The following is a 21,893-nucleotide window of genomic DNA, read 5'->3' on the forward strand; positions in this document are numbered from 1 at the left end:
TGTTCTCCCTCACACATGCCTATCAATCCCTGATCCCATCCTTTTATGACTTGTCCAGCCCCCAGTGTAAATGTTAGAGGATTTCCTCTTGGTATTGAACTATCAAATTCTGTACCATCATCAAGGGTACCCTGAAAACAAAAGTAAGCCAAGAGTAATGAGGATTAATCAAAACACTTACGCATTTTTTTGCTTGAGAAATAAACAAAATACTTCTAACCGTGTAATGCATGTGAAGTAAATCTCCTTTCTTACTTTTCGTAGGACATTCGGCAGGTCGCTTTTTAACACCAATTTGTAATTTTTTAGGGCTACTAGCAATGACAACATGTTCAATAAAACCCATAAAAATTACAAAGAAAAGTAATATTTTGCATACACGAAGTATTACAGTATTCATATTGCAATTATGATAGAAACAACAGTTAGTGTTAATGTTAAATAAACTTAGTTTCAATGGGTAAGATCGTAAATAGTGAATACAATTAAATTTTAAAATCAACTAATCGGCTTTCGTCCATCCGCCATCTGCTTAATTCGCGAGAAGTGTCAATTGTCAACAGCAAATAGCAATGCATCTCTGACATTCTGTTAGTTGTTACCATTCATTATGTTCCCGTATGATCTGTGTTTGCCCCTGTGGTGGTTTTGAGTGTTTTTTTTTTAATTTAAATATTCGATTATTTATTTTAATAAAGTTTCCAACTTCCATCGAATACAAGATATATATATATATAGTTGTATATATATATAACAATACAAGTATAGGCAACTTTTTCCGTATTGAAGCGCTTTATATTAAAAAAAAACTGTGCCACAAAGACCCTATGTCTTTGTAATACAATTAAATACAAAGGTTTACAACACATGTCAAAATGTATTGTGAAAAACTTGATTGGAATGACTGCGTTAGCTCCTTTATGTGCCTAGCAAGAAATATAATATCTTTCGTCACAATTATAAGTAAAAAATATCATATCATGCCGGTATAAATATATGTAATTTAATTTAAGCTGTTTCTTTATTAAGTGTTCTCTAAAATCTCCGTTAATGATGTTAAAAAATAGGGAAAATTTTTCTCATGGCAATATTAGTGGCATATAGATAAACATTATGAAGTTTGGTCAATCATTCGCTATCTCACACGCTGTATGCTGATGTCTGGTCTATACCATAGTCCGTCTACGTTATAAGACCATTTAATTTTCATAAACGACAAACACGAATTTAAAGTTTTGTCAAGTCGTTAGACGAGATTGGTCATTGGCTTGTCTACTCCCTACTTTATTATTACCCCGTGTTAGGGAATAGAGTAGCCCATCTGTTTATTAAACAACAATTATTCTTATACTCTTTCCCTACTTAGTCTGTGGTCCGAATTGATTTTAGAAATATAAAGTGTAGTCTGGGGGCCTCATCAGGGTTCACAACCGTACGATAATTATCGTACATTTGCGATAATTTCATAACAACGTACGATGTACGATGGTACATGACTATCGTACGCAGATTTTACGATAATTTCCAGTCTGATAAAAAATTTGATGATTACAGAGATAGCCCAATAACAATTACAGTTTTTAGTGTCAGTGCCATCTATTGGCTTATTTTTCTACTAGGAACTTATGCTGTCACAAGGCAACTACAGCAGATGAACAAAGCGTTAATGTACAAACACAAAAACGCATCAGAATGCACAGCCAAAAAATTCACGATTTGTATGGTGACGCAGATTTGGAAATCTTCGATAACATTTTAATACCTAACGAATTTTAAGTGATAAAAATAATATGCGATGTTTACGGACAATAGGTATATCACTTAGAGCGAACACCGTATTGTTCAACGAGAAAATATTGCGTATTTTTGTTCCTCTTTGACGGAAGAGATTGAATTAAGTTTATTCTTTTTTAAGTATAATTTTTTTCAATTTGAAAAACACAAGTTTACAAGATTTAAACTATAAATCGTTTGCAACATTTTATTTTCACGTTTCATATGATTTTTAAAGTATTTTTAGTCATTTTCCTGACTGTACGATAATTTATCGTATATGGATCACATATACGATAATTTTACGGCCCTGGTACGATAACTGCCTGGCTTCAGGTTGTGAACCCTGGGCCTCATAGCCTAGCGGTTTTATTCAGTGGCAGGCGGCAGCTACCGGGTTCGATTCCCGGTTCGAGGGCAAGTTTTAATTTAATTTAAATTTGTTCTCGGCCTTTGGGAGGGTTGTGCGGTACCGCGCGAGTGCCTAAACCGTACATGGAAAGACACGGTCGAATTTCTAAAGACAAGCACGAATTATAAAAAAATTCTATACTTGACGCTGGCTAATGCACAAATCGTGCCAGAGCCATAAAAAAAAAAGTGTAGTCTGTAGACACTAGACATTTGATTGTATTCTATTTTGTAGACTATGAACTATGAAAATTGAGAACTCCTAGCATTTGCAAATTGCATTATACTTTATAGAGAAATAATATATACTGGGAATTGCATTTATAATAAATGTAACAAATAAATATTAGTAACAAATGTTACTGCTTGTAATTTGTATGGCTTGTATAAGCTTGTGTAAGCACTCTATGAATTAATAACATCTTATAGTCAAAGATTAAATATGGCAGAAATAAAGTTCAAAAAATTCCTTTTAAATAGAGTTACTATCTCAACAAGCGTAATTGATTATTTGGAAACATGTTTATCAACAGATGATGATGTTTGTAAATACAGTTTTCATAAAATAATGGTAATTATATTTTTATTTATTATTTTATATCTTACATCATTTTGGCTTTTTGATTACAGAAAAATTGAAGGTATATATGTATTTAAAAAAGAAAATATAATTTCAGCTACATAATTGGACCGATGATGAGGTGAATCTGTATGAAGCTATAAGTGGTTTCTTTTCTGTTACATTCATCCCTGTTAACTTTGTAACACAGAATGGAATCACAACATTTTACACTAGCAGTTTAAGTTTTGTATTAAAAATTATAAAGGTGGACTTCCTATTTCCATATGTGAGAAACATGTGTAGTATAGATATACTTTTAAATGACAAATCTTCAATGGAATTGTTTGACTACCAAGTATCTCTGGAAGATATAGTAAGAAATGTTGTTAATTCAAGATTTGGGATTAATTTTGAGCTTAATTTATCTAACTTCTGTAATGATAAAGGTAATTTCCTGATTTGTACTGGTAATTTTCAGTAACTACTTGGTTACTAGGTATATAATCTTCAATAAATTACTGTATGTTTATTTGTTTGAAAGTTATAAGGAGAAATAGATCCGCTTGAGACTTATAGTATGCTTATGAATTTTAAGGTACCATATTTTTAACCATTAGATTCTCTAACAGCCATTAAAAAGCACAATCATTTATATAAACTCAATATAGATAATTTTGATCATCTGTTAATGAATAATGTAAAAAAACTATTATTTTACTAAAATGTTATTTAATTATACATATCTATTTTTTTTTCTCTTTTTAGAGTTTGTGGATAAGAAAATTGATTTTTATAAACTTTCATTGCTGTCACAATTCAAGATACTAATGCTAAGAATAGGAAAGGAAACAAAATATTTAAATTTGAGTCACAATAATTTAAGGTAAGTTATTATAGTAATGTGAAAGAATGAGAATATGCACTAGCAATTTTATCATGAATATTTTCCTCTGAAACAAAAAAAAAAGTTTTAATACTAAATTTCTACTAACTCAAAACAATTTTGTCAGAAACCTTTTTCAGTATGTAGTATTTATTTACAATAAATTATCTAACTTATAGCTTTTTATGCTAAAACAAAAACAAATGTACCTTGTATTTTTTCAGTCAGGTGCCCCTAGAAATCCTTAACTTTTTCATTAAAGGAGACCTTGTTGGTGTTGATTTAAGTTATAACCAAGTAAGTTTTATTTATCTTTATTTAATTTTGAATAAAATACAAGGCTAAAAATTTTTTTTGTTAGAGGGTAGTTCCTACTAGGTTAGTGTTAGGGTTGCCTTTAGGTCTTTGTATAAGTTGGTTGGATTAGTCACTTATTAGGGTGCATACAGACTATGTAACATATTATATAACTTGTGTTTTATAACACATCCACATTATGTAACCTTGTTATTCAACATTATAACATAAAACAATACTGTACACATTAGAATAACAATGCAATATAACAATGTTAGATAACCATTTTAAATAACAAAAGAAAAACAAAAAAAACCTAGATGCTGGGTTCGTCCTAGCATACATATCAATAACATGTTATTATAACATGTTTTATAACATTCAGTGTCCACATTATCTGAAACATGTTGTATAACATGTTATGTTATATAGTGTGTACGCACCTTTATATATGTGCACTATGTTTTTGTATTTATTTTATTATTTTTATTACTAACCAACCCATTTGGTGCAGCGACAGTTTCTGGTAACACTGGTGGCAATAAATATTACTGAGTTCTTACCCCATAGGTCTAATTGTGGTTTTCTTATTGCCTGTTTCTTTACTTGGTACTTTATTAAACATACCAACTCTGGCTGAGCGAGTCATATCACTGAACATCAGGAAACCTCCTGCCCATTTCCATTAACTTAATTTTATAAAAATAATAAGTATGTATTTTAAACTGATTATATAATGAATAACAATGTTGTAGTACTTCTAAATTTTATGCCAGACGTCAGATGGATTGGACTATATATTTTTACATGCATTTTTAATTTACTAACTAATAAAGCCATAAAGAACGTAGAGTTACAATATTATTTGTATTTTCTTGTAGATACCTTCGCTGGAAGAACTACAAAGAGTAAGCAGTAAAATTGAAAAACTATGGGTGGAAGGAAACCCTCTGTGTACGGAATTAGATGTATCAAGCTATATTAGGAAGATATCTATGAAATTCCCTAGGTTAACTGAATTGGTAAAAAATATGATTCATTGTAAAAGAAAATATTTTATAAATTACTAGCAGACCGGCCAAGCGTTGCTGTGGTTTTTGTTATATTACATAGTAGCAAACTATTCAAGGGAAACGGTAGGAGAACACGAGCCATGGGGACCATCATGCTTTTTTGGTGGTTATGCCATTAAATTGTAGCTTATGTGAAACGTCGGTACTTTCAACACAGCGCCATCTGTTAGAATTGTGACTATCAAATAATAAACAAATATTTTGCAATAAAATAATAATGCAGGTATAAATTGAGATGTAAGCTATCCTATCTTTTAAGTTGGATCAAACTACACACGGTGTGCAAATTTGATTGATATCGGTTCAGTAGTTTAGGAGTCCATCGCGGACAAACAACGTGACACGTAATTTATATATATTAAGATAAGATATACACTTACACTCTCCATAAATTTTGATATTATGTGTAACATTGTCAACTTTCACTTAAAATTAATTGAAATTATTATTTTAAAAAAATTACAGTCAGTGAAGGATTATTCCAACTTTTTAATCTATGTAATATTTGACCATTTTATAGTGTTAGGTAATAAACCAGAAGAATCTAGATGAGATTAAAAGGTTGGCAAGTGAAACAATTTTAACAATCAAAGGATTTGTTCATATCACGGAAAAACCATTTATGAATTATCAAAAGTATTTGGATTATAAGTTGCCATAGCTTACAAATGAATGATTTCAGGATGGCATTAAAATTAACAATCATGGAATAATGATGCCATTCTTCAAAACATTCATCAGAACTATAAAACTGAAAACAAATATGGTGGTTGAAAAATTCGTTTGTCTCTACTTTTCACATTATGACTCTAATTTGCGGTCAAATCTTGCTAACTTCTACGACGAAGCTGCTCTATTTACAATTAATTGCCATTTTCCAGGTAATATTATTTAATGCGGCTTAAAAGTCCATGACCATGTCAACTGAGCGCGCCGATTAACTATTTTTTTTTTCAGGATCAGAAATAGTCCACAGTAAAGGAACATATATTGAAGGGCGGGAAAATATTGTGTCAATGCTCAGTTCTTTACCCCCCACAGTCCACGATCGGAGTACGTTTACCGTCGATGTACTCGGTCATAGTGTAAGTCCATACTTATCAACCTGCCTTTATAAGAATTGCTTATCTAATTAGAGTTAACTAGCTGGCCTGGCGAACATCGTACCGCCTAACAGTCGATTCTTTATTTTTTTTTAATACTTTTTCTGCTATTCGGGACACCGGTCTAGCTAGTTAGATAAAAAAAAGGAAGTTGATAATACAACAAATACATTATGTCAAAAAATAAAATTTACCTTCCCGGTACCCCTCCACTAACACTTGAACTTTATGATATGGTATTAAAGTTCAAATTGCCTTTAAATATTATTACGAATATTTTGTATGGGAATATAGAAAAGTGTTGTTTTTAGACTTTTTCACTCATTTTTTTTAAATTTTTCTCTCCGTAAGAACCATCCTCGTACTTCAAGGAATATTATAAAAAAGAATCAGACAAATCGGTCAAGCCGTTTTCATGTTATGTCGTGACAACGGAAAACGGGTTTCATTTTTATATATATAGATATGTAAGTCAATAAAAACATGCTCTAACTTAAATGAAGATTCTTGGTATTTTATTTGCGGTGTCACCTAATCTTGGTAGTTAACGTGAGTGATATGTTAGGTATATATTTGTGATTTTCATAGATTAATTAACAATATCATCACCAGTACGGAAACGCAACACGATAAGTATTTCTGCAAGAATTTGGAATCTAGGCCATAGACAAAATCATAAGCTAATTTGTATAACATTTTGTTCTAGAGAAAAAATCTGAATCTGGTAATAGAAGGGGTATACAAGGAGAAGCTTGCTGATTATGAAAGAATTATGTTTTTCCGAAGAACATTTATGATTAACATTCATACAGAGGGTACCACAGCAACACATTTTATTCATAGAGAAATCTTTACTTACACATTTGCAACTAAGGAGATGGCCGACAACAGTTTCAAGGTGGAGAAAGAAAACATTTTAATTACAATAATGTTCCTACTACTTTTATGTTGGCATACATAATGTAAAATACACCATATGTTTTTGATTTATCTTATATTTATTGCAACTTCAGTTCAGACACTACTCAGATTCAATTTGAAATCACACAAGCTTTAAGGCCATAGCTTTTTTGTTTATCTTTATATATATAATTCTTCTGTGAGTGTGTATGTCACTGAACTTCTCTCAAACGACTGGACCGATTTTGATGAAATTTTTTGTGTGTGTTCAAGGGGATCAGGGAATGGTTTAGATTCACAAATCAGCCCGCCAGGCTTTCATACTTTGCTTTACTAATCGCTTGAAATATCATGCAGGACAACGTCTGTCGGGTCCACTAGTGTAGATATAATATACTACAAAAATTCATTCGGAACATTACCATCAGATGTAAAAATATATAATTAAAAAGGCAATTAAATGTTCTGCAGACACCGGTAAGAAACGAAAATCAGCTGACTCTCATCGACCCGGAACCGGAGGAGCGCGAAGTGGTGTGTCGAGTGTTCACCCACTACACGCAATTAAAGAGAGATGAGGTCGAGAGGTAAACAAGAATTGCAATTTTCCCAAACAACGCACTTTACAATACAATTTCGACGACTCATTGGTCTAGTGGTTAGTACCCCTGACTGCGAATCCATGGGTCCCGGGTTCGATCCCCGGCTGAGGCGAACATCGATGTGATGAGCATTTGGTGTTGTTCTTAGGTCTTGGGTGTTTAAATATGTATTTATATGTATATCTATCTATAATATGTATGTATATCCGTTGCCTAGTACCCATAACACAAGCTTCACCAGCTTAGCATGGGACTAGGTCAATTGGTGTGAATTGTCTTTAAAAAAAAAAAAATCGGTTACTAAGCCAGAGGTCCGATTCACAGGGCTCACGTTATCATTTTTATTAAATGCGATTATCCCATAGACTCAATTTTTAATAATTTGTCCGCTAATATGATCTTATTTTAATTATACAATTAAAAAATTAAGTAATAACTTCGAATGAACACATATGATAGTATCTAAAGGCTCCAAACTCTCGCGAGGCGTCTTGGCACTAATATTGCCGAGTCGAGGTGGCACGAGTGGTATCCACACTCTCGCTCGACAAGATGGACGTGATTAAAATGATAGCTACTTTATGTACCAATATTATAATGCTTTGCGTTTATATCTCAAATAAAATAACATGTCACGCCGGTACAAATATAATTTCATTTAAGCTTTTTCTTTGATAAAAAGCGGAGAGGTGGAGTGTACCGTCCATACTCTCGCGCTCGCTTCTCCTCGTTGAGAGTGTTGATGTGCAATAACATTGATACGTTTAACAATTTGTCGATACAATATTCCACAATGTTCTTAGGCTCTATCATGGCTATGCATTTATAATCTATGAATTTGTCAATGAATGCTTTTCATTTTCAAATATATTCGGTTTCGAAGGTACAAAAAGTCAAGAAGGACGTGTAAACTGCGCTTGTTACCTTTCAAAAACCCATTTAACTCGTAAAAATTGCATGGCTAACTTCAAATAACATGTTTGTAAATTTTTACAGGCGCCTAAAACAACATGATTGGGATATACACGCCGCTTTGAAAGAGTTCTGTGACGATTATAGATTAGCTAGTATACCTCCAGACATGTTTAGAGGAGAAGACGACCTGTCCGAAGTATCGATGGATTCTGATGCAGAATCATAACGATTGAAACTGTATACATTTTATTTAATCATAAAATACAATATGATCATTTGTTTTGTCTATCATTTTATATCTAGAAAATTTAAGTGTTCGATTAGATTCCCAGGTATTTGAAGCTAACATCGTTGACCTGTTTCGTAAATCTACACTTTGCAATTAATGGCTACCACAGGCCTACTTACGCATGTAAAGATGCAATATCTCCACAAACGCACCTTACGTAAATAGTTTAACGGGTAGAGGTATTGACATATGACGTCTCGCACGGGGCATACGAAATGATAAAAAATAAATCAATGGCACTACAACCTTTTTAGGTCTGGGCCTCGGATTTCTGTATCTGTTTCATGATCATTTGTTAATTTACTAGGCAAGTAGGTGATCAGCCTTCTGTGCCTGACGCACGCCCTCGACTTTTTGGCACAGCCGGGAATGGAACCTACGACCTCTGGGATGAGAGTCGCACGCTGAAGCCACGAGGCCAACACTGTTCTATACGAAATGATTACTGAATCTATAAAAATATGTATTGTCTATGTAAGTTTTAGGACTTTTTTTAGATCTTACCACTTTTAACCACTTTCACAAATGCTATTTTTTTTTTAAGACAATTCACACCAATTGACCTACTCCCATGCTAAGCTGGTGAAGCTTGTGTTATGGGTACTAGGCAACGGATATACATACATATTATAGATAGATAGACATATAAATACATATTTAAACACCCAAGACCTAAGCACAACACCAAATGCTCATCACATCGATGTTCGTCTCAGCCGGGGATCGAACCCGGGACCCATGGATTCGCAGTCAGGGGTACTAACCACTAGACCAATGAGTGAATTATTATTGCAACAGCAACAATACTCATTATCCTTCTACACTCTACAGGGATGGGACTTGAGACAAAACATGACCAAAATTAGTGTTAGTCAATAAAAATAGTGGTGATGCCTATCGCAAATTATTTTTTTTCTATTCTCTGGTAATCGTGTTAAAGTTCGGTTAACCGTTGATGTTTGGCCTAAAGGTCTAGATACCAGGCCATAAACTCCAAAAAAAAAAAGTTGATGTTTTGACAATGACGTCTAACTATCACGTCTACAGAGTGCAGCTGTTTTTTTCATAATAAAGTACAAATTGTGGTTTAACAAATTGTGTGGTATTTGTTTTACAAACAAAACAATTAAGAAATTTACTTTTAAATAACAATTAATAACTCTGTGCCTTTAGTGAATTCTTTGATCTCTTAGTATTAATTAAATTGTGTAAACTAGGTGTAAATGTCGCAAGGGGGAAATATGCCTACAATTGGGGGTATGACTCCAGGAACTATACAATATGTGAATAATCCACTTCAAAGTCCACAATTACAAACATCGTCAATGCAGGGCTCTCCATCGCAGCATAGTCCAATGGGCCAAACACAAGTATCTGCAAAAACCAATCAAGGATCTGGTGATCAAACAACACAGGTAAAAAGGCTGTACATCTTCTTATCGTCAATCAAGCATTAGTGTAGAATCAAATCAAGTTCTGTTGATTAGCATGATATATTGCAATTCACAATAAATCTTTTAATATGAAACATTATAAAGCATTAATTTAGATCTGACAAATGATATTTAATTTTAGCTCTTAAGCAGACCCAGATTACAAGAATTAGTAAGAGAAGTGGACCCAACTGTACAACTAGATGAAGAGGTGGAGGAGATGTTGCTGCAGTTAGCTGATGACTTTATTGACACTACACTAAATGCTGCATGTTCACTTGCTAAACATAGACATGCTCCAACAGTGGAGCTAAAAGATGTTCAGTTACATTTAGGTGACATAAGAATCTTTTATTTTGTAATAGACATGAATTTATTATTGTTTTTTAGTTAATTTAAAGCAAGTTGACTGCAAGTCTGGGTTTGATTTGAACATAATATTTAACAACGATATTTAACGTAAATTATAAATGGCTCTAAAAATATATTTTTATGTTTTTATTATGGTGGTACTGTCTAATGTATGCAAAATAATCTTAATGCATATAAATCCTCGTAATAATTGTGTAGATTTTTTTATGTTAATTGCCCTTTAAAATGAGCTCTATCTATTGTAAGCTGATCGGTACAAGAGTGAAAATAATCCAGTGGAATCCAGAATTGGATTTTTCATGGCTCTATAGTTTGTGAAAAAGTGATTTCATAACTACATAATATGTCTATTATTTTCAGAGAGACAATGGAATATGTGGATACCCGGCTTTGGCAATGATGAGCTGAGACCCTACAAGAGGGCACCAGTAACAGAAGCACATAAACAGAGAATGGCCCTTATTAGAAAAACAATTAAGAAATACTAGATAATTAGGTTTTATACTTTAGATAATAAATTACTACATATTAATTCCAATCTGTTTTTTTCTATAGGAACCCAATATATTGGGTACTTATTCCAAATGATAAACAAACCTGTTTAAGCTAATAATCTATTCCTTTAGAAACGGGTTTAATAGCCTCATCAGAGTTACCAGTTACCTATGCTAGAGAAAGTTTTAAATGAATGCATCATAGACTGAATCACCATTTAAATAAAAATATATGCTTCAAAAAAAGCAATAAAAGAAACAAATCATATTTTATTTAAACACACAATTTATTTAAATACTGTTTAATTATATACCTATTACACAAAAATGTTAAGTACTTAAGTATCACAAACTGATCAGTGGTTAGAAATGATCGCAAATAATGCCAGCATTAAGGAATGTTTAAAACGGATTTAAATTTTCACTTTTACCAATTAATATTAGCTTACATTTAAATTGTGAATAATCCTAAATTACATAAATAAGATACAAAGAATTATAATAATCAAAATCTTCATTTTTAAATTAGTTGCATAATATGTAATACTGTAGTGTAAGGGCTCATTAATCAGATACCCAAAAAAACTTTTATTGCTGTTCTATTAATATTAAATTAGTGCTGTGCAGTTAATAACACAATTTCCTAATTAGTACATTAATGTTTCAGTTCAATTTGTTATGAATTGTGATGTCAAATGAAGAAATAATAAGTAAATATTTGATAAACAAAGTCACATCTTTTAGAGTATTACATTTAGGGTTTCAATATAAAATTTAAGTAACACGCAATCTACCTACACTAATATGAATAATATAAGTAAATTAATTAGGGTATGTATAAGTACATACTAAGTACAAAATATAAATACTGAATAATTAATCTACCTCATTGCTTTAGCAAGAGAACTGCCACCTACTTCAAAACATTGCTTTAAAAGCGAAATACGTAAAGTATTTTAAAATGCAAGCCTACACAGACTAGTAATTCTAGAAATTACTGTTTTTAATCTTCACTTTCTGCGTCTTTCTCGGCAATATACAGCTGGTCTGAAGGATGGAGTCTCTGCCAGTGAAGAAATTTGGATTTAATTGTCACTGGTTGCTGAAAAAAATAAATTAATCAAAACGTATACACGGACAGTAGTAAAATTGAGAATCAAATAGTGAAATTCGACAGAGCTAGTATCGGTTCCATGGTGTAATGGTTAGCACTCTGGACTTTGAATCCAGCGATCCGAGTTCAAATCTCGGTGGAACCTGAAAGTTTTTATATTTTTCTTTTATTATTTCCTTAAAATTGTCACGTTTCTCTATACATTTAATTTGATATTGATATACTGACATGAGTTAGCAGTGTAATCCGTTTACGTGAGTCATAAAAAACGCACACCTCAATTAAGAAGCCATAATAGACCTTGCTAAAATCAGATTTTATATGAAACATTACTTTTTGTAGTTAAAGATTTTATAGATTAGACATTAAATAATTCCGTAGATTTTAAAAAATCCACACAAAAAATTGCACGTATTCAACGCAACTATTAACCTCAACTTATAATATACTATTTAACATCATTTAAATACTGTGAAAGAGTTTTCAATTAAGCAATCTAAAATGTCTCGTATATAAGTGATTATAATTTTATTAGTTAAGTTATTTTGCGAACAATATAATTCATAATAAACAAATGTGACCTTGACTAGAATTATAGGTTTCCTCTACGTGACAACTAGTTTGCAACATATATTAATGTCACTCGGTATTTTTTACGTTCTTAGTATTCAAATGTGGAAGTAAATAACCTTTGGATTAATATGGTATGTGAAAAACGTAGTACCAAATATAATTTTGTTAGGATGTATCCGTTTAATATACGTATACTTGTAGACGCGACTTGTGTTTGAGCCCTGAATACTGTGTATTTCGACAAAATATTTATTTGAAATGTGTATTTGTCCTTATAAAATAAAGGTACCCCTTTTTTCTTCACTCTTCGTCTCATCTTGTAATATGTTCCTATAGAATGTCTAACAGGCGACAGGCCATTTATATTTTTTCATATGCCGTAGCTTTTTTTCCTTGATATAATAAAATTTTCAAATAACCAAAGCCTAAGTTTTTAGATTACGAACTACATACGTACAAATTGGCAGAACATACATATTTTTATTACAATTTCTATCCAATTTTACTAGCTGTCATTATATATGTATATAACTAGTCTGGCCATAAATACTGCTACTTTTCTTTTTTTTTCAACTTTTTAATTATTTTGAATTTGGAAAACGTATATTATTTTTAAAATATACGTTTTTGATTTTGCGCCATTTCATATATTTTTAGTGTTCATTATCAAATTACAATATGGAATGGGGTGTTACAGAAATTAGAATTGCAGTGATCGCCTTGCACAAAGTAGGTGTGGAGCCGTCGGTCATATTCCAGACACTTCAAAAGCTTGGTATTAGCCGTATATCCGTATATCGTACTACCAACAGATACAACAACACTTCGAAGGCCGGAAAAGATCGGGGCGGCCGCGTGCTGTTAGGCTACAAACTACAAAGGCTGTTAATTCTGTTAAAGCCATAATTCGTCGAAACCCCATTAGGAAGCACAAAATCTTATCGCAAGAAATGAAGATTCCCGCTAGGACTCTGTCGCGTATTATCAACAAGACCTGAAGTTCGGTGCTTATCGTCGGTATACAGGACATGCCCTAAATCAATCTTTAAAATTAAAGAGAGTGGATCGATCAAAACGTCTTCTGTGAAAAGCACAGAAATATACTCTTTACCGATGAAACAATTTTCACGATTGTAGAACAACAACTACAATAAGCAAAACGATAAAGTGTACGCTGACACATCTAAAGAATCTGCTCAAGTGGTCGGAAAGGTACAACGTGGTCATCATCTTGGGTCAGTGATGGTTTGGCGGGGCGTGTCTCATCAAGGAGTCACACAACTACATTCTTGTGAAAAAGGAATGAAAACTTCAGCCAAAGTGTATCAAATCCTGGATCATGCTGTGAAACCTCTTAGCAATACACTTTTTAATAATATACCGTGGACTTCCAGCAGGATTCTGCACCTGGTCACAAGGCACGAACTACCCAAGCCTGGCTTGAAACCAACGTTCCGGACTTTATAAGAGCTGAAGACTGGCCCTCATCTAGCCTAGACCACAACCCTTTAAACCTTCAAATTATGGTTAGTTTTAGAGGACATGGCCTGCTCTAAACGAAATTGAGTCTCTTAAAAAATCTTTGGAGCAAACAGTGGCGAAATTTCCCTTGGAAACAATGCGTTAATCAATAGATTCGAGGCCAAACAGATTAAAGGCCTGTATAAAAGCCAAAGGTTGCCATTTCGAAAAAAATATTACATTACGTAATTTAAAATAATGCATTTTCATTTGTAACAGAACTCATGGCTGGACTAGGTATACGTATATGATATGGAATTCTGAGTTAAGACCTTTCATAACTTAATCAATCGAAATATCTTGAAATAAACGCCTTGGTTGGAAACAATATAACATTGTTTTTTTTCTTCATATGTATAAAAAGCAAATGGCAAGTGAGGAACGTCGGAACGTAAATAATGCCCTAATGATTTATCGTTGACCTTCAAGTAAATTGTCTTTTAATTCCCTCGCTATTAACCTCTATTGTTACAACTATCAAGAGGAAACAACGATAATTATCTTCGAATGTTCATTACATTACATATAATAAAAATCATTCTATCACTTGAGAAGCATGCCAATCATTAACAAACTAATATTTTATAGGTCATCATAATGTGACGGTCATTCTTTGATTAGTCATGGGAAAATTGCCAGAAACCAAATCTTAGTGTTCCTACAACTTTTAATAAATGAAATTATTACCAAAACTAATTTATACAATTGATATAACTGCTGACTTACTGGCTTAAAATACTATATATGTATATAATTGTTTGATTAAAATGAATATAGAATGTATCTAAAAAAACTGTATTTATCAGCCAGTTCTTAATTGTATAAAATCAAATACATACTGTAAAATATTGGGTCCTTAGTCCTTATATTATAAAATTGACGTTTTGCCAATACGACTGGCCACTTTGACCTCAAATACCACCTCTATGGTTAGGAATTCCAAATTCATTTTTTTAAAACTATTTACGCGTGTATTTCTTGGAAAACATAAAATATCACGTTATTTACGGGTAAGAGTTCCACCGTGGCACCAGTGCTGCAGAAACGGCTCGAAGGATTTATAACAGAATTTAAAAAAAACTAAATTTGGATAACTTCTTGCAAGGTAAAAAAACAACTCTGCTGGGGCAGTTGAAACCGTCTTCGATTTTTTAGTACAGGGATCAATGAACTACCTATAAGATGGCAAAAGTGCAAACTTTGGGACCACATACGTAGTTCTGTCACTGGCACATTATTTTTAAATTCGAATATGATTTAAAAAAAAAATATTGCATTCTATTTTTGAATGTTTTTCCGTAACTTTTCACGGTGGAGTGGACATTGAAAGAAAACCGAATAGCTGTTATTGCGTTGCACCGCTGTGGGTGTGCATTTTCAATTTGCCAAAAATTTGAATATAACGCTTGGTTTTGTGTACCGTACTATTGATAGGTACAATGAAGTCTCCAGTGTTGAGCACAAGATAAGAACTGGCCGGCCACGTTCCGCAAGAGCCAAGAACACCAGCAGTAGGTATTGAAAGCTATCAAGGCGCGGACAGCAAGAAATCCTGTCCGAAAAGTTGATGGCTTTGCAGATGGGTGTCAGTAGGAAAACAGTAAAAAAGGTTTTAAATAAAGATCTTGGTCTACGAGCATACAAAAAAAATAATGGGCACGTACTTAATGCTCGTCTAAAAGCAATAAGTCTTAAGAGATCGCGGGTTTTGTTAAAGCGGTACGCGAAAAACCGACACCGTGATATCCTCTTGACGGACAAAATTTTTTTCGATATTGAACAGAAGTACCTACAATAAACAGAATGATAGAGTGTACGCTAGGAGTTCTGAAGAAGCTGGAAATAAAGATCCGTAGGTGCAACATGAACATCATCCATAATCAGTAATGGTCTGGTTGGGAGTGTCCTATTACGGGCCAACTGAGGTTCATTTTTGCGAAAAGGGGGTCAAAACCAGTGCAAAAGTGTACCAAGAGACGTTTTTGGACCAGCTTGTCAAAGACCTGCACAGCACGCTATTTGCGGGACAGTGCTCCAGCAGGACTCCGCGCCTGCACACAAAGCCAAGACCACTCAAGCCTGGTTTGAGCGTCAAAACATCGACTTAATTAGACATGAGGATTGGCCTTCTCCAGTCCGGACCTTAATCCTTTGGATTATACAATTTGGATGGTCTGTCATAAACCCCATAAAATTTGGACAGTCTGAAGTCATCTTTTTAAAAAAGCAGTCACTGAAATCGACATGAATATGGTGCATGCTGCGATATACGACTGGCCGCGGCGCTTAAGGGCCTGTATTAAAAATAAGGGAGGTCATTTCGAATAATACGAATAAAACTATAAATTGATATATCACTCATTAAAAACTGATCAGTACTTTTGTTTTTGTCATTATTTCAATTTATGATAAAACTTTGGGACTGACTACGTATATTGATTAATTAAATATATTCTATTTTAAAAAACTACTTTTTGTTCCTCCAATACAAATCGCCAGTTTTATATGTATTAATAATAATTTCAGGTTGCATACATATAGGTTATAAAAGTATAATCATAAGAGCTATCTTATCTTGGCCTTGGGAGTGCACCTTAAAGTAATGTGAAAACTATCTTAGATATGTATAGTTAAATAAGCAAATGGCTTCAGTTCCTGTAATAATGTAACACTATCAGTTTATAAGAAAATTTTATTGCAAAATAACTTATGTAAATGTAATAAGCAATATTTAATAACTTAACCTAATTATATCATATCAATGAGTATTTTAGGGCAGTTTGCATGTTCTTGCTAGATTGACAAGAAATATTTATTTGTAATCTGTGAAACACCTATTTTATGCTGGTAAAACCTACTATTTTTAAAATGAATTGTTATTGATTTCAATGATTAAATTTCATTATTTAATAACTTTATCATAAATGATAATAGATTGTTAAAAAAATATTAGATAATCCTGTTGTGTTACAAATTACTAACAAGAAATATAATTATCACTATTGACACATAAACACACGGTCACACTTGCCGATCCTGCTAAGAGATTATTAATTCATGTTTGTTATGTAGTTTCATATAGATCATACAATTCTCGTAACAACCTTGTTTAGTCATGTCACTATATACAATATTTTATTTTGTGTTAAGTTTCTTTTATTTTAAAACTATTTATAATTTCAAAAACATGTTGCAGGAACGCTTCCAGGAAACAAAATCAATATATGATATATATGTAATACATATAGCAATACAAATTGGAAAGATTTCTTTCCTTCATTTAATATTTAAACAATAATTATTTTTTTGCCACTATATTAGTATTTTTGCATATTTTTTTTATGACTTGCCCGTTACAGTAGTGAACTGATGACAACAAATGTGTTAATGTTTTAGATTCCGGGTCAAAGTTAGGGATAAGCACATATTAATAAATAAATAAATAAATATTCAAAAACATTGGATTTTGTGACATATAGCAGTCAGCTTGCACAACTATTAAATCTTACCCTAAATACTCACTTTACTAATTAGTTTTCCATCATCACCAATCATGAACTCATCTAATCCGAAAACCAATGGTGATGCATTTCCAAGGTGAAAAATTCTGGAAGATGTACCTCGAGTCACTCTGAACTCAATGGTTTTTGCAATGAGCACATTTGTAATCATATACACAGATTTCTTGCCTTTTAAATCTAAAAATATAAGTTTTTAGGTTAATTAAAAATAAGTTTAAGCAATTTTTATCACTTATTATTAGTGTATATAATGGACACAAAGAATTTGCAGTATATAAATTGGTAATAATTGTGACTAATCCAATTATGTGATAACAAAAATATTGACAATTATAAAAACCTTTATGTTTGTCAACATCCAAGTAAATGTTACTGACAAGATCCTTATCCTTTGGAATAATTGTTCTAGTGAAGCCCACCATAATAACTCTAACTTTATTCTTAATTGACTCATCTTGTAAGGTAATCTGTAAGAATGTTGTGAAATAGAGATATATTTTTTGGGAATAAAATTATTGTAATTTTATATGATTTCAAAAATCAATAGTTAACAAAAAAAATCCATCTCCAAAAAGGTAAACTATTTAATTTATATTTGTCTTAAAAATAGGACAAGCAACTAATGTGCACTTTAGCTATTACAAATTAATGACAAAAATCTGATTTTTGGGTTTTTAAAAATGAATTTACAGGTCCATTTAGATTATGTACTTTCAATTAATTTGGTATCCAATTCTCATTACTTTAGGCCAAATTAGGCTAAGTATTTGGATTTTGGGTCAATACACAAGGGACAAACAAAGGTCAAATTCTGGAAAAGGTTGTGAAATGTGTAACTTATATAAAAACAATTAGACCCTACCTTGACACTCTCATGAGGGAATTTGAAAGAAGTATCTTGGAAATCACTCTCATTTAACCAGCTGACATAATGCGGGTCTGATTTGGCCGTGTTTATGTTCATTTTAAGCTCTCCAAGAGGAGTGAACATTTTACCATTTGTAGGCTTTTCATTAGGGACAAATAGAGATGTCACATTGTAAAGATCGGCCTCTGTAATATGTGGTATACAGACGAGCTGACTGCTACCGATCTCCGTTTCAATTTCCTCCCTGATAAAAGGCCACGCATCTTCAAGTTTTAATGATTTTAATTGTTCCAAACTAACATCTTTGCGTATTTCATGAGAATATAGAGATTTCACAACGACTTTCAATTTTTTTGGCATGGTCAGAAATTAAATAATTGATTACTAGAGAAAAGGAAAACAAATAATTGAACAGCGTACGTCAACGCGAAGTGTCGGTTAAAAACTGATTAGTGAATAGTGATTACTGCTGATTTTTTTTTTTTTTTTTTTTAATTTTATGGCCTGGTAACGAGAAATTAGGCCCTACCTTGACACTCTCATGAGGGAATTTGAAAGAAGTATCTTGGAAATCGAAATTTTGCAGACTGAGACTGGAAGTTAGTGATGTTGATTTCGGACAATGCTGTACTTTTTAAAGATCGGATCGTGGTCGTAGAATAAATCAAATTTCGAATCAGATCGTATTAAAGTAATGTTGAGAAATAGGTAAATACATCGATATTCGATTCAACTCTTCAATCGACCCATCCAAAGATTGGGGTTTGGACGCATTACGTAATTTAAAATGAGCGCTGACACTTGACAGTACGTTTCGATACTTTTTTATGTAAAATAATTGTGTATTGCTTTTACTCTTTAGTAATTGTCACTTCGACAAACTTTTAACTTCATTCGGAATCGGCCCACAAAATGCAACTATGTAAATCGTAAATTAATTTTTTTTACCTCTACCTAGAAGCTCCCCAAAACCATAGCAATTTTAAATTAGCATTTTTAAAATTCTGCAGAGATCTAAATGTCTATTAAAAATCTGTAATGTTTATTTATCTATATCACAATACAGCTTTTATACACAAGTTAGTTCATGATCTAATTATTTACTTATTTGTTTCACCTACATAAATAAAATTACTGTGTTAAGATAATAAAAGTTTTATATCTATTATTTTAGTTAATTTGAAACTAAAATGAGATTTCTTATATTAGTAAGTGATGTTTTTTTTAAGTGTGAACCAACGATTTCCTTTTCAAATTTAATTACATATTCCTAAGTAATTTTGATGCCATTTTATTAATATTTTAAATTGAGCAGATCCTCAGTGAGATTTCAAATATTAAGATATTACATTCTTTAAAATTGGATTGTGCTTAAAAAATCCCAAGATTTAGAAGACAAATAAAAAACAGATACTTGAAAATTCTTACCAATATAGCATAAATTAATATGAGTTATACAAATAAACAAATGAGATACAGAAACTTCAAGCAGAAAATCACTTACCAGTTGGCAGGATAAATAATTTATTTATAGTGGCTAATAACCATGATAATAAAGTATTGTGAACACTTTTCAATAACTATATTTAAAAGCTTAAAATATTAATCATACAGTTACATATTTCATAAATCTATGATGAGATATCATAAAGCCTTTGTTATTTGGCTAAATTGGCTATGTGCTAGCTGATAAATACAATTTGGAATGTATGCAACAGAATATTTTATTATTACCCAATTACCAATATTGCTCAATTTCATAAAGAAATCAGACTTAAAAATAAAATACAATCATTATAAACATCATCAATAGGCTAAGTAATTTATAATGCACATTTACACATAAACATTGCAAATACTTTAAATGGTTATGCTTGGTAATCATAATTATCCATAAGCAGCATCTAACCTCTGAGCAATATATTATAAAGCTATTTGTGCCCAAAAATAATCTATAGCAATAGACTATTTATAATTATACCTCCAGAGTGAAATATTTGATAAATTACATAAGTATACCTAAAATTCAGTTAATAGTTATAAAATTTTGGTAAAAATTATTTTTACTCAGAGATAATTTATATTTTACTGTTTTGCAGGTGTTGTTGATTGAAAGACAGAAGATGCTGACATAAGGTTTTCAATATATTGACCTAGCACTTGATTTTCCGAACGCAGTTTCAAATTCTCTTCTTTGACAGAGTCCACTCTTTGTGACAAATCTGAAACAAGTTAAAGATAGCAAATGTTAGTTTTGCAATAATTCAATATTAGGATTTAAGACGCACAACAATAATCCTCTTTATGGTATTTCTTTACCATCTAAAGTATTTTGTAACTCCAAAACTTGGGAGATGAGCCGAGCCTTTTCTTCTTGTTCATCAATTCCTGAATCAGGTTCAAAGCTTGGGTGACCATTCAATCCTGGACTTGAAGATCCTGTGTAAGAGCTCGGTAAAGAGTCCATAGACCTTCCGTGGTCCAAACGATTATTATCAACTTCATCGCTAATAATTACTTGAGGGTCATCGTCAGCTAGTGGAATGTTGTCGTCTCGTTGAATTATTGATGACATCCTACAAGATAACAATACCTTTAAGCTTTATAAATTAGTTGTAGTGTAAATGGTATTAATTATTAAATGGAGAATGAATTACTTTTATTCACAATCAAAACAAATCAATACGCAGAAAATTTTTAAAGCACAGATTAGATATTATCATACTAGAAGTATATATTGAAGTAGACTATATTTTGGTAGTCTTTTAATTTTTAACTCTATGATGCACACTGCATAGACTAGGTCCTAGTCTGGCTCCTAGTCACTAGGAAACAAATACTAATTTAAAAATAGAAATTGTAGGCACCGAAGGTTCTCGCAAGGTCCTCGGCCTTGCAATCATGGCGATTGGAGGCTGCACGAGTGGTTGCTACGCACAGTATCGATTTATTTAGTTGTTCGTACATCTACTTACTTGTACTACATGATGGCTCGAAACACCGGCTCAAGTAGAGCGTCAACGAGCCACGCGAGCGCGTCGTCCACTTTCGTGTTTGCGACCCCTCGTGCAGTGTGGATGGGGGTTTATGAAAATTATATCAATTAAAAACCGTGCATACTGTCCTTAAATTAAATACCTATCTATCTACGAAGAGAAAATTCAAGAACAGCTCTTGGGGGAAAGTCAC

The 21,893-nt window shown here is 32.3% G+C and overlaps 4 protein-coding genes and 1 non-coding gene across 8 annotated transcripts; 3 read left to right on the forward strand and 2 right to left on the reverse strand.

Annotated features, from left to right (window-relative positions):
• The first annotated feature begins 2,323 nt into the window (after nt 1-2,323).
• LOC125051717 (nuclear RNA export factor 2-like) lies at nt 2,324-8,797 on the forward strand. Of its 2 annotated transcripts, XM_047652237.1 has the most exons (10): nt 2,329-2,755; nt 2,862-3,192; nt 3,512-3,629; nt 3,854-3,926; nt 4,808-4,948; nt 5,682-5,880; nt 5,957-6,084; nt 6,809-7,000; nt 7,474-7,589; nt 8,601-8,797. In XM_047652237.1, the coding sequence occupies exons 1-10, from the start codon at nt 2,627-2,629 to the stop codon at nt 8,743-8,745; spliced, it is 1,572 nt and encodes a 523-aa protein (XP_047508193.1). In that variant the 5' UTR covers nt 2,329-2,626; the 3' UTR covers nt 8,746-8,797. The 2 variants fall into 2 exon arrangements, with proteins under 2 accessions (XP_047508194.1, XP_047508193.1); XM_047652238.1 differs by lacking the exon at nt 6,809-7,000 and having other exon boundaries at nt 2,324-2,755.
• A 1,036-nt stretch (nt 8,798-9,833) lies between these two features.
• LOC125051961 (transcription initiation factor TFIID subunit 12) lies at nt 9,834-11,151 on the forward strand. Of its 2 annotated transcripts, XM_047652594.1 has the most exons (4): nt 9,844-9,970; nt 10,002-10,223; nt 10,384-10,576; nt 10,974-11,151. In XM_047652594.1, exons 2-4 carry the CDS (start codon nt 10,032-10,034, stop codon nt 11,099-11,101), a joined length of 513 nt encoding a protein of 170 aa, XP_047508550.1. In that variant the 5' UTR covers nt 9,844-9,970; nt 10,002-10,031; the 3' UTR covers nt 11,102-11,151. The 2 variants fall into 2 exon arrangements, with proteins under 2 accessions (XP_047508549.1, XP_047508550.1); XM_047652593.1 differs by having other exon boundaries at nt 9,834-10,223.
• Nucleotides 11,152-11,375: 224 nt separating this feature from the next.
• Nucleotides 11,376-19,171, reverse strand: LOC125051960. Its single transcript, XM_047652592.1, has 4 exons — nt 18,699-19,171; nt 18,177-18,303; nt 17,838-18,013; nt 11,376-12,209 (listed from the first exon to the last, which is right to left on the reverse strand). The coding sequence occupies exons 1-4, from the start codon at nt 19,062-19,064 to the stop codon at nt 12,111-12,113; spliced, it is 768 nt and encodes a 255-aa protein (XP_047508548.1). The 5' UTR covers nt 19,065-19,171; the 3' UTR covers nt 11,376-12,110.
• Trnaq-uug lies at nt 12,295-12,366 on the forward strand. Its single transcript has one exon. It is a non-coding gene; the product is annotated as a tRNA-Gln (tRNA).
• A 1,016-nt stretch (nt 19,172-20,187) lies between the features above and the next one.
• On the reverse strand, nt 20,188-21,695 carry LOC125051962 (short coiled-coil protein homolog). 2 transcript variants are annotated; one of them, XM_047652597.1, is made up of 3 exons: nt 21,680-21,695; nt 21,024-21,280; nt 20,188-20,926 (listed from the first exon to the last, which is right to left on the reverse strand). In XM_047652597.1, the coding sequence occupies exons 2-3, from the start codon at nt 21,277-21,279 to the stop codon at nt 20,790-20,792; spliced, it is 393 nt and encodes a 130-aa protein (XP_047508553.1). In that variant the 5' UTR covers nt 21,280; nt 21,680-21,695; the 3' UTR covers nt 20,188-20,789. The 2 variants fall into 2 exon arrangements, with proteins under 2 accessions (XP_047508553.1, XP_047508552.1); XM_047652596.1 differs by lacking the exon at nt 21,680-21,695 and adding an exon at nt 21,362-21,479.
• Nucleotides 21,696-21,893: the final 198 nt, after the last annotated feature.

The sequence above is a fragment of the Pieris napi genome, chromosome 8 (assembly GCF_905475465.1).
Source record: "Pieris napi chromosome 8, ilPieNapi1.2, whole genome shotgun sequence".
Taxonomy (NCBI): Eukaryota; Metazoa; Arthropoda; class Insecta; order Lepidoptera; family Pieridae; genus Pieris; species Pieris napi.

Excerpts from the sequence above, each read along its gene's own strand:
- LOC125051962 (XM_047652597.1), bottom strand. The coding sequence starts at position 21,279 with ATGTCATCAATAATTCAACGAGACGACAACATTCCACTAGCTGACGAT. Across the intron at positions 20,927-21,023 it reads GTTACAAAATACTTTAGATG|ATTTGTCACAAAGAGTGGAC; the intron begins GTAAAGAAATAC and ends AACTTGTTTCAG.
- LOC125051961 (XM_047652593.1), top strand. The coding sequence starts at position 10,032 with ATGTCGCAAGGGGGAAATATGCCTACAATTGGGGGTATGACTCCAGGA. Across the intron at positions 10,224-10,383 it reads CTGGTGATCAAACAACACAG|CTCTTAAGCAGACCCAGATT; the intron begins GTAAAAAGGCTG and ends ATTTAATTTTAG. Across the intron at positions 10,577-10,973 it reads AGATGTTCAGTTACATTTAG|AGAGACAATGGAATATGTGG; the intron begins GTGACATAAGAA and ends TATTATTTTCAG.
- LOC125051717 (XM_047652237.1), top strand. The coding sequence starts at position 2,627 with ATGGCAGAAATAAAGTTCAAAAAATTCCTTTTAAATAGAGTTACTATC. Across the intron at positions 3,193-3,511 it reads TAACTTCTGTAATGATAAAG|AGTTTGTGGATAAGAAAATT; the intron begins GTAATTTCCTGA and ends TTCTCTTTTTAG. Across the intron at positions 7,590-8,600 it reads AAGAGAGATGAGGTCGAGAG|GCGCCTAAAACAACATGATT; the intron begins GTAAACAAGAAT and ends AAATTTTTACAG.
- LOC125051960 (XM_047652592.1), bottom strand. The coding sequence starts at position 19,064 with ATGCCAAAAAAATTGAAAGTCGTTGTGAAATCTCTATATTCTCATGAA. Across the intron at positions 18,304-18,698 it reads TCCCTCATGAGAGTGTCAAG|ATTACCTTACAAGATGAGTC; the intron begins GTAGGGTCTAAT and ends ACATTCTTACAG. Across the intron at positions 18,014-18,176 it reads GGATGTTGACAAACATAAAG|ATTTAAAAGGCAAGAAATCT; the intron begins GTTTTTATAATT and ends TTATATTTTTAG.